The sequence below is a fragment of the Mustelus asterias genome, chromosome 4 (genome assembly GCF_964213995.1).
Source record: "Mustelus asterias chromosome 4, sMusAst1.hap1.1, whole genome shotgun sequence".
Classification (NCBI taxonomy): domain Eukaryota; kingdom Metazoa; phylum Chordata; class Chondrichthyes; order Carcharhiniformes; family Triakidae; genus Mustelus; species Mustelus asterias.
In genome coordinates this window covers 48,354,965-48,367,199 of record NC_135804.1, presented here as the reverse complement: position 1 = coordinate 48,367,199, position 12,235 = coordinate 48,354,965, and the positions used below count along the sequence as shown (strand labels likewise).

The window sequence follows — 12,235 nt, the reverse complement described above, 5'->3', positions numbered from 1 at the left end:
TTTTGTGATGTAGAACCCCCAAAAGTGCGGGTTCAATATCTGTACTGACTGTTATTCATGAAGGTCTGCCTTCTCAACCTTGCCCCAGATGTGGTGATCCTCAGGTTACAATCATCACCAGTCAGCCTATGGTCATGTGGGACAATGGTAACTTTACCTTTTACCTTAGTTCACCATACAAGCAGTATTATATCAACCAGATATATTTATATTCAAGAAACAGCATAATGCAACAGGTTTAAATTGTTTCAATAGCAACTATTAAATTGCTTAACTACAGATCTACCAGCAGACAAATTATGGGAAGACAACAAACATTAACAGAAGGATGAAGGAGCAATTTTGTTTTGAATGTACCCACCATGCAGATCAGCATACACAGCAAATACTAACATAACAGCAAAGTGACAAGTTAAAATTAGGCCCAGCCATGTCAACAGTATACCATCAATAACTTCAGATTAAATAGATAAATAATGCATGGTTCATGGCGGGCACCTAGACTCAGATGGGTGCCAGTACCCACATCAGATCCTTTGATATGCAGTAAGTTGCCATAACAACTTTCAAGTCAAAATGAGCATATTGTGAGAACACGACGAAATTATTTGGGTCCAATAAATATTTGGGATGCCTTTCCAATAGCCAACATCTGGGGTGAAGACGAGAACATAAAATGGTTTATTAGCCATACCAACATCACAAGAAAAAACCTAGTAAATTATCTGAAATCTCCAGCCAGAACATGTTATCATTGTAACCCTTTACTCAAAAGAAAAATCTTCAAGTATTGATTTGATTTTGTGAAACACATTCTAAAGGAAATACAGAAGTGTCACTGTTGGGTATTGTGCCACCATATAGTTTCTTACCTTACTAACATGAAACTCCAGTCTGCGAATAAACCTTTCAATTGACTTGATTTGCTATCGGGAGGAGTAAAAAAAAAGAGTAAAGGAAATTAAATACACTTGGCAAGTCCTCTTTATTGGAGTCACATTAAACAAATTCGACTTGCTTTCATGCTGAAATCAATCTAATGATTTATTCATATTTTCCAGTACACTCTGTGGTCAGAACCAGAGATACAGCCAAAACATTAAATGCAAGAAATTATTCACAGGGAGGTGCAGATTTGCAGCAATTCTAGAAATCAATTCCAGGTCTCTGCTGGATGGGATGGCTGAGAATATTCTCATAGCAAGTCTGCTTGAAAAAAAGTGGGGGAAAGGAGATAAACAGGAAAGGTCAGTTAAGGCCAGCACTTACTACGCATTTAGCACAGCCCAGTGAGAAATCTGCATTTGGCACAGGAAAAGGGGTAAAGCTGTTTATCAACAGTAAAAATTAGATGGCTTCATTCACCGAATTCTCAGTAGTTTATACTTAATTATCAAGACTCTCCCAGTTAACTTGAGATTTCAGATGTTGAGAATTTCTATCCAGTCACACAGTAGGTGGCCTTAGCCAGGGTAGCAAATGAATTGTGTGCAACCGGATGACTGGGTCAAAGGGGTGGAGAGTGAAAATAGCAGAATCCCAAAATCACGGAACTGCCTGTGTTGGTCATTCATACAATTTTTTGAACAATGTAAGCAGACTTCACAAGTTTCTACCTTGGCCTTTATCAAATCATCAAGGTTATTTAGAATAATCCAAAATATCCAGTTCTCCATGTCAACTCATGTTTGAGTGTGAAGCAATACTGAAAATTCTTACCTTGTCAAGGTCATACAGAAATCCCTGAAACCAGAAAGGAACAAGAGTTACAATGGGCACCTTATATAACTTAATATAACATCCAATAGTGGAAACAGGCAAAATTCAATATGCAAGTAAAACAGAAATCATTGCTTCAAAGGAAGAGTCTCAATTTTTATTTTTCTAGTAACTTGAACATGAAAATTTTAGGAAAATCTCAACTTCACAATTTGTTTGTAAATTGTTCACCTGATCTTTAAAAATCAAAACGGAATTGGTGTCAAGTAATCATGTCCTGCAAGTATTTATATTTTGCAAAATATGGAAATTTAATTGATGCGACATATGCAACTGGAACTGAAAGCCAAGAAACCAATCCACCTGTACTGCTAATCTCCTCGCATCCTATTGCACCCTAGCTTCAAATTAACAGAGAACTTACAGAATAGCTGAAGAATTTGCATTGAAATGATCATTCAAGTCTTTCATGAACCTACTGTGACACAAGATTAAAAATGCCAAGATCTACGAACTGCATCAAGATTCACATTCTTCCATATAATTATTGAAATTGGACAATACAATGAACGTAGTCAGAATTTCTGTACTGGGATGCCACTAGAGATCCAACTTAGTCTTTAACTGAAGATTACCAGGTTCTACAGACTCTCATATTAAAACTACTAACCTTTGCACAACTTCAGATGTTACTTAAGCAATGTTCCTTACCAGTCTGGAATTCCTTTTCATATCTTTGAGCTGAGCCGTTAAGTTGTCGAGCTCCAGCTGATGAACTTGCAAGTATGCACTGTAAGAATGGGACAAGCAACACTTCCTTAGAGTCATCAGAACAAATGCAGCAGACATAATTTCAGTAATACAGTAACAGATATCAGTGAGTGCATGTTTGAAAATGGGGTGCCTCATGTTGTAAATGAACAAAAGTCATCTCAACTCACAAGTCAGTCAGAAATTTAGCAGTACCACTTGTTGATTTAGCCTTGGTCCATCCAGATGTCTAATCTCCCAACACTTGGTGTCCATTGTAAATTTAATTTTGTTTTCAAATACCCCATTAATCCAGAAAATGTCACTTGCATGGAATGCTAAAGGGTTAGTGTGTTTAGACTGGAATTCCAAATTACTTTATTTACTTTCCATTTTCTCCCCCAAAGCATAGTGGTCTTTGTTTTTTTTTGTCATGAACCATTACTTTACAGTTAGTAGAAAATAAAACTCAATAATTAGTTTTGCACCACCACATGTATAAATGTCTGCCATCTAATGCATCTGTATATCTTATGAAATGTGCTCAGTCTGTACTCTGGTAATTTTTTCAGAGAATCCAGTTCAAAAATGATCTGGTACTTAAAGGTATTCCCAATATGCCTATCCCTTATCAGCTGAACAATGACTGATGGGCTAGTCTGCATAAGTTGCTGTATTGGTCCTGATCCTAGTGATAGGATGTCAAGTCAGGGAAAATAATTGGAATCAAGAAGAAGCAAGGAACTTGAGTTAGTTGAGCTCCTGCCTGTATTTCTATAAATTGAGTTCTTGCAAGTGATGCAATATAAAAGATGCACATAGTTCAGATAGTTGTTACGATTACAATATATTTTCAAGGACCTTGGTACTGGGTTACATTGCAAATCTAATGAATACCTAAAGTACAGATTTATATCTGGCAGCTCGGATCAGACTGCAATTTAGTCTACAGTCCCCAAGTATCCCTATGCATTACACATCACAGAAAGGGGCTAAAATGTTCAATCAGAAACATCCTGCTAATTTCCATCCTGTCACAAGAACCTCAGTGATTACAGATTAACCTCTCATTGCTCAACAGTGACAAATCTCAGGGTAAGCCATTACAGTACAAATTCTTTACCTTCTCAATTTCAATGAAAAATGAACTTAATTCCAACTAACAAACTGGATGTTGAATAAAACAGAGCATCATATAAAGTCATGCTGAGGAATATCACAAATTACAGACTGATCAACATTCATTTGGAAAGTAGACTCCCTAGCCTATATCAGAATTCACCCATGTTGTATTATATAATTGGCACAAGTCTGTAATAAATACAAAATCATATCCAGAAGAACTCAAGTTAACTTTTAGAGTTTTTGTTAGAATTATACTTTCAATAGATCAAATGCCTAAAGACAACCACAATGATGATCCAACTGAAAAGGCCAGTTTTTGGTGAAGCAAGCATATGACAATTCATTTAAAATGATCTCATTAAGAATACAGAACTATGGAATCCTTAGTGCACCCAAACTTAACTTTAAAAATGGCACTAAAATAAAGTATAAATAAAAAAACCTCCTAGCAGATTTTTCTTCAGCCAATTAGAAAGTTTCATTTCGCTAGAATACACTCCAGCTGTTTTTAGACAGAGCAGGAATGGAACGAAACAGGTTTGAAAAGTTCAATCTGTGCTATCTAGCATGCAAAATTCTTCTGATCTAATGTTGAAGGACACATTAGTTTCCCCTCCAGCAATCATATCCAATATCCTATAAAATAGCTGTCATTTTATTTGAACACCACAAATTTGTATTTGAACGAGCAGGATCACTTTGGTAAGTACTCACTGAATAAATCCCAAAGTTTAACTGATTTTCAGGAGTCAACCTTTTGCATTTCTGTAACTACTGATTATATGAAAGTGAATGACTTCAAAAGTACAAGGGCTGTTTATAGACAGACAGTCTCTTTTATGTAAGGAGGGAGCAGAGTAAAAATATTTGCAAGTACAGCTTTTATGAAACAGCCATAATTCATACCCTGGATGATGTGTTCCAGCAAGCTAAGCAACAGGTGAATGTTCAAAAAGGCATTGCTTTCGAGGCACAAGCATTTGCAAAGTCTGATAAGTAGTTAATTAAAGTACTCAAATTTAAACAAATTGAAGTCCAGTTTTTTTTTACACTGACCTTCACTTGGACTCCAACTGAACAACATTGGTAGTTCACATTATTTACAAACTGTCAGCAAGGGCGGTGATGGGATTTATTGACTCGGTAACTTGGCTAATAATTGGAAATCAAGATTACTGCTGTTCTTTCCTACAGAGGGGAAACCATGAGAAATAGTGGGAAAAAACCTAGGCGTGTTTTCCAAGATATAGTCCTAATTTCTTGAGCTGTTACCAGTCACATCTGGTGAAATCAACACAAACCAATCTTTACAGAGAAGACCATCCTTTCTTAAGATCACATATGCTACAAAAAACTACTTACTGTGTCAAAAGGTATCTTTAAATCATAGAATCCCTACAGTACAGGACGAGGCCATTTGGCTCATCGAGCCTGTACTGACAACAATCCCACCCAGGCCCTATCCCCATAACCCACATGTTTACCCTGCTAATCCCCTAACTAGCATCAATTTAGCATGGCCAATCCACCTAACCCGCACATCTTTGGACTGTGGGAGGAAACTGGAGCACCAGAAAGAAAAGAGGAGAACGTGTAGACTCCACACGGACAGTGAACCGAAGCTGGAATCGAACCCAGGTCCTTGGCGCTGTGAGGCAGCAATGCTAACTACTGTGCCACCATGCCACCCCAAATCTTTTCTGATTAGAAAAGTACCCATTTACAAATTGAAGCAGTTTCATTAGTATAAATGTATCATAAGTGAATGTTTAAACTCTTGTGACACACCCATTCGTTCAGAATCACTTGCTCGCAAAGAATAAGAACTCCTTACTTTAGACCCTTTTTCAAAGCTTCATAAACCTCATCCAGCCGTTCAGGCTGAGGGTTCTTGGGTGGGAGCGATTTATGAGAAATGTTGAACATTTTGCCAGCTCGAGGGGAAGCTTTCCGTTGTGTTGATGGGGTGCTGAACACCTTTAGCTTCCTGGAAGACAAAAATTCACAATATCAGTTAATGAAAACTAGCAACCTTCAACAGCACAACTATGACTCACTATCACCAGCAGGAAAATTAATACATCAGTCACCAAAATGGTGACCATGTGGTTGAAACTGTCCCAAGAAAAGCAAGGAAACTCAGTTTTCTTTCCAATAGCCGAGAAATAAAACTTAGTTAGGATTAATTGGGATCTAAAACTCCTGTATACAGAAACAAAAACAGAAAATGCTGGAAATACCAAACAGGTCAGGCAGCAACTATAAGGAGAAAAGTCATCCTGGAACCCTTCATCAGATATGGACATGTTAAGAGGGTAGCTGACAGTTCACAACAAAATAGGTTCATCAATGAAGTTAGAACCATAGAATAAAAGGATAGTGACAGCATGGATATGAAATTGGCTGAAAGACAGGAAACAGTGCAGTAACAAATGGTTGTTTTTTAGACTGGAGGAAAATGTATAGCAGGGCTCCCCAGCAGGTGCGACTGGACCATTTTTTCCAGGTTATAAATTAATGACCTGGAATTGAGCATACAGGGCACAATTTCAACAATTTCAAAACAGAGGACCCAACACTTTGGAAGTGTTGTGAACTGAGGAGGATAGTGGCAAACTTCACGAGGACACAAGCTGGTCGAACGAGTGGACAGATGGCAGACAGAAGTTCATGCAGAGAAGTGTGAATTGATTCATTCTGGTAGGAATAATGAAGAGAAGCATTATAAACTAAAGGATAGAATTCTAAAGGCAGTGCAGGATTTGATTTATTATCGTCACATGCATTAGTATACATGTCCCAAAACCTTAAAATCCTGCCAGAGGTCAGCAGACTTTTGCTTGGTCCACCTCTCACCCACTCTGATTCCCGTGGCGGGCAGGGCAGTAAAATTCCAGCCACTGGGTCTGTTCTCCTTGAAGAAGGGATGACCAAGAGGAGATTTAATAGAGATGTCCAAAATTGTGAGGGGTCTGAACAGAGTAGATAGGGAGAATTTGTTCTGTTGGAAGGATCGAGAATCAGAGGACGCCGATTTAAGCTGAAGAGCAAAAGAAGGGATGGTGTTATGAGGAAAGCATTATATTTTAAATAAGTGGTTAGAATGTGGAATGCAGTGCCTGAGAATGTGGTGGATGCAAATTTAATTGAAGCCTTCAAAAGTTAACTGGATAATTATCTGAAGAGAAGAAAACAAAGATGTGCGGGTTAGGTGGATTGGCTATGCTCAATTGCCCCTTGGTGCCAGGGGTACTAGCTTGGGTAAATGCATGGAGTTATGGGGATAGGGCCTGGGTGGGATTGTGGTCAGTACAGACCCGATGGGCCGAATGGCCTCCTTCCGTACTGTAGGATTCTATGATTCCATGAACTGCAGAGCTACAGGAAAATGCAGGGGGAGTGCAACAATGAGAGATGCTTTTGCAGATTGCCAGCATGGACACTATGGGCTGAATGGCTTTCTGTGCTGCAACCCTTTTATGACTATGAATATATTTATTGTCACAATTAGGCTTACATTAACACGGCAATGAAGTTACTGTGAACATCCCCTAGTCGCCACACTCCGGCGCTGTTGGTGGGGTACCCAAGGTGACTGGTACTGCTTAAAGTTTAGACAATACAAGACTCACAAGGCAAGTATCCTTGTACAAAGACGCAACTTTATTTAAACCAGCAGCCAACAGGAGTTCATCAAAGGGTTAAGTAGTTCTGACACAGAGCAGCAACACCTCTCCGGTGAATCAAACATATACAATCAAAAACAGATCAATTATAGTTTTTTCTCATCAATCATTCCCGCCTTTCAGTAACTTTAAAATCAATCATCTTCAATATACACAAATCAACAATAATACCTGTCAAATACTTTAGCCAATCGCATTCCACTCCTCGGCATAACGGTATTTTTTTAATCCGTGAAATCCGGAAGCTAACTCTTGTCTTGGCTGACCCCACTCCCTGCTTGCTTAGTAGTGCAAGATGCTCAGCCCAGAGTTCAAATAAAAGTTCTCACAGGTTCCCTTAAAGGTCACTGTCTAACCAGACTAACTCGTGACACCCTGTCTGGGCACCAGTCCATCTCCGGACAGTGAATAAACCTTATTCATGAAATATGATTAAGTGTTCTAAATGTTCTTTTCAACCAAAACTTTAACTGATAAAACTTGCGTATTTCCAAGGTTCAATTATTCTCTCAAAATATGGCTTCATCCTAATACCTTTTTAGCGTGATGCCTAGCAGTAAATTGCTTTCAGCCAAAGCGAACAATATTTCTTAAAATCAATAATAATAGATTCAAAATATCTGTGTGTGTTTTACAATCATAATCACTCATTGGAATCAATTACTGCATCTCGTGTGCAGATTGCTTCTTGTTAGTGTGGTGATATAAACAGGGCCTAGTTTTAAGGCTGATAAAATTGGATATCCTAAATTAAAGAATTGGGCATTTTGAAATCAAACACAGTCAAACCTCAGGCAGGCCAATTGTACAATACACAAATGTGTCTGGGCCTGACCCATCAAAGGTCGTTACACTCTACTTGAGACTTAGCAGGTGATCATGGCACCTCATTGAAATGCATCGGTCTATTATTAGAAGCCCAGATCGAGCCAGACTTTCTGTCACCAAGAGTTCCTGTAGAAACCTTACCTGATAACAAGTTCAACAACATGGAGATGGACACCTGGGGGGCGGACCCTGGTGTCCTGTCAGGCAGACATCAAGAAACCCACTGGGTATTGGAACCCCCTCCTGGGACCTCATTGGCCAGAAGCCAGAGAAGTTTCTGGAAAAGCAAGCAGGCTGGGGATAAAGGGACACATTCAGAGGCACAGAGGAGCGAAGACTCGACAGGGGAGACAGCTGTGACCATTCAGAAGACTGACCAGAGAAGGAAGGAAGGAAGGAAGAAGCGGCCATCGAGACTCACCTTCGTGATGACAGACCAGAGGGACTCAGAGAATCGGGCCTGCAGTTTAACCAAACCATCTTTACGGGTAGTATACTTGAATCTGGAGTATCCTCTTGTTTTATGTGGGTAATTTAAGGGTTAATAGTGTTATTATTAATAAACTTGTTGAACCTTTACTTGTGTTTGTCCTTTGTCCACCTTGCAAATAAGGGCACCGGGGTAAAAACTTGGAGTAAGTAAACTGGTTGAAAGTATCTGAGAATTAACAGGTACAACATTAGCTCATATTTTAAAGTCATTTAACTGAACGTTGCTAGCCTTAATATCTAATGGTTTAAAAATGTTACCACCCCATTAGGGGTTCCACTTACACACGCCTATTCGGGTACACAGAGGGAGAATTTAGCATGGTCAATACACCTAACCAGCATATCTTTCGGACCGTGGGAGGAAACCGGAGCACCCTGACGAAACCCATGCAGACACGGGGAGAATTCCACACAGACAGTGATCCAAGCCGGGAATCGAACCCAGGTCCCTGACACAGAGGCAACAGTGCTAACCATTGTGTCACTGCGCTGGCCAGAATTGTACATACTATACGTTACAGTATCCCTGCTGATTTTTAAAAATCGCCCAAACTGACTAAAATGTCAGCCAGCAGAATAGCTGAAGGGTACATGTTTGAAATATCATTTTTATATTTCCATTTGCTGCTTACTTGCTACCTATTTTCAGCATTTGCACTTTTTATTTCAGATTCAAAGTTTTTCCTCGTGTTTCCCAGTTGTGTTTTAACAAAGAACAAAGAAAAGTACAGCACAGGAACAGGCCCCTTGGCTCTGTGCTGATCATGATGCCCTAACTAAACTAAAAAAAAACCTTCTACCCTTACTCGGTCCGTTTCTCTCTATTTCACCCTATTCACATATCCATCCAGATGCCTCTTAAATGTTACTAATGCGCCTGCTTCCACCACCTCCTCTGGCAGTGCGATCCAGGCACCCACCATTCTGCGTGATAATCTTCCCTGCACATCTCCCTTAAACTTTCATCTTGAACCTGTGCCCCCTTGTAATTGACACTTCCACCCTTGGAAAAAGCCTCCGACTATCCACCCTCTCTATGCCTCTCATAACTTTATAGACCTCTATCAGGTCTAGCCTCCATCTTTCCAGCGAAAACAATCCTAGTTTATAGTCTCCTAGTCTCCTCATAGCCAACATAGCCCTCGAGACCAGGCAACATCCTGGTGAAAGCAAAATATTGCAGATGCTGGAATCTGAAACAAAAACAGAAAATGCTGGAAAATCTTAGCAGGTCTGACAGCATCTGTGGGGAGAGAATAGAGCCAACGTTTTTAGTCTAGATGATCCTTCCTCAGAGCTGGTGAACCAACATTGCTCCAAAGCTTCCACGTCCTTTTGGTAGTGTGTTGACCAGAACTGCATGCAATACTCCAAATGCAGCCTAACCAGGGTTTTACACAACTGCAACATGATTTCCCAACTCTTATACTCAATGCTTCGGCTGATGAAGGCAAGCATGCCATATGCCTTCGGCACAGTAGCAAGCACTACATCAAAACAAAGAATGAGTTGTGCAAAATGGATTGAAGTTTGATAATGAAGGGAAATCTCTCAATTGCATTTTCCATTCCTCCCTGCCTCAAAAAGTCCTCCATGGTGGCACAGAGGTTAGCACTGCTGCCTCACAACGCCAGGGACCCGGGTTCGATTCCCAGCTTGGGTCACTGTGCAGAGTCTGCACGGGTTTCCACCGGGTGCTCCAGTTTCCTCCGTCAGTCTGAAAGGTTAGTTGCATTATTCATCCCAAGTTAGAACCATAGAAAATTACAACTCAGAAACAGGCCTTTTGGCCCTTCTTGTCTGTGCTGAACCATTTTTTGCCTAGTCCCACTGACCTGCACTTGGACCATATGCCTCCACACCCCTCTCATAGAATCATAGAAACCCTACAGTGCAGAAGGAGGCCATTCGGCCCATCGAGTCTGCACCGACCACAATCCCACCCAGGCCCTACCCCCACATATTTACCTGCTAATCCCTCTAACATACACATCCCAGAACTCTAAGGGGCAATTTTTAACCTGGCCAATCAACCTAACCCGCAATCTTTGGACTGTGGGAGGAAACCGGAGCACCCGGAGGAAACCCACGCAGACACGAGGAGAATGTGCAAACTCCACAGACAGTGACCCGAGCTGGGAATCGAACCCGGCACCCTGGAGCTGTGAAGCAGCAGCGCTAACCACTGTGCTACCGTGCTGCTCATCCATGAACCCGTCCAAGTTTTTCTTAAATGTTAAAAGTGACCCCGCATTAACCACTTTATCCGGCAGCTCATTCCACACTCCCACCACTCTCTGCGTGAAGAAGCCCCCCCTAATATTCCCTTTATACTTTTCTCCTTTCACCCTTAACCCATGCCCTCTGGTTTTTTTCTCCCCTAGCCTCAGCGGAAAAAGCCTGCTTGCATTCACTCTATCTATACCCATCAAAATCTTATACACCTCTATCAAATCTCCCCTCAATCTTCTACGCTCCAGGGAATAAAGTCCCAACCTATTCAATCTCTCTCTGTGACTCAGCTTCTCAAGTCCCGGCAACATCCTTGTGAACCTTCTCTGCACTCTTTCAACCTTATTTACATCCTTCCTGTAACGAGGTGACCAAAACTGTACACAATACTCTAAATTCGGCCTCACCAATGCCTTATGTAACGTTACCATAACACTCCAACTTTTATACTCGATACTCCGATTTATAAAGGCCAATGTACCAAAGGCACTCTTTACGACCCTATCCACCTGTGACGTCACTTTTAGGGAATTCTGTACCTGTATCCCCAGATCCCTCTGTTCAACTGCACTCTTCAGAGTCCTACCATTTACCCTGTACATTCTACTTTGGTTTGTCCTTCCAATGTGCAATATCTCACACTTGTCTGCGTTAAATTCCATTTGCCATTTTACAGCCCATTTTTCTAGTCGGTCCAAATCCCTCTGCAAGCTTTGAAAACCTTCCTCACTGTCCACTACACCTCCAATCTTTGTATCATCAGCAAACTTGCTGATCCAATTTACCACATTATCATCCAGATCATTGATATAGATGACAAACAACAATGGACCCAACACCGATCCCTGCGGCACACCACTAGTCACAGGCCTCCACTCAGAGAAGCAATCCTCCACAACCACTCTCTGGCTTCATCGCAAACATTCTTCCATTGAGCCAGTGTCTAATCCAATTTACTACCTCCCCATGTATACCCAGCGAATGAACCTTCCTAACTAACCTCCCATGAGGGACCTTGTCAAAGTTCTCCCTCAGTTTACCCAAACAGGCACCGGAGTGTGGCAACTAGGGGGAATTTCACAGTAACTTAATTGCAGTGATAATACAAACCTACTTGTGACACTAATAAATAAACTTTAAACTTCTTAATCACCTTGGCCACCTGCAATTTGATTTCTTATTGTCACATGTATTAGCATAGTGAAAAGTATTGTTTCTTGCGCTATACAGACGAAGCATACTGTTCATAGAGAAGGAAGGGAGAGAGTACAGAATGTAGTGTTACAATCATAGCTAGGGTGTAAAGAAAGATCAACTTAACGCAAGGTAGGTCCATTCAAAAGTCTGTTGGCAGCAGGGAAGAAGCTATTCTTATGCCGGTTGATACGTGACCTTAGACTTTT

The 12,235-nt window shown here is 40.7% G+C and overlaps 1 protein-coding gene across 5 annotated transcripts in view; it reads right to left on the bottom strand.

The window, feature by feature from the left end:
• Nucleotides 1–12,235, bottom strand: part of ripor1 (RHO family interacting cell polarization regulator 1) — a 320,548-nt gene that overhangs the window by 84,733 nt on the left and 223,580 nt on the right. For all 5 annotated transcript variants that reach the window (XM_078210944.1, XM_078210942.1, XM_078210943.1 and 2 more), the window contains exons 3-6: nt 5,429–5,581; nt 2,431–2,509; nt 1,720–1,743; nt 873–926 (exon numbers count right to left, since the gene is read on the bottom strand). In XM_078210944.1, the coding sequence (XP_078067070.1) occupies nt 873–926; nt 1,720–1,743; nt 2,431–2,509; nt 5,429–5,581 (310 nt within the window). The remainder of the gene's footprint in view (nt 1–872; nt 927–1,719; nt 1,744–2,430; nt 2,510–5,428; nt 5,582–12,235) is intronic.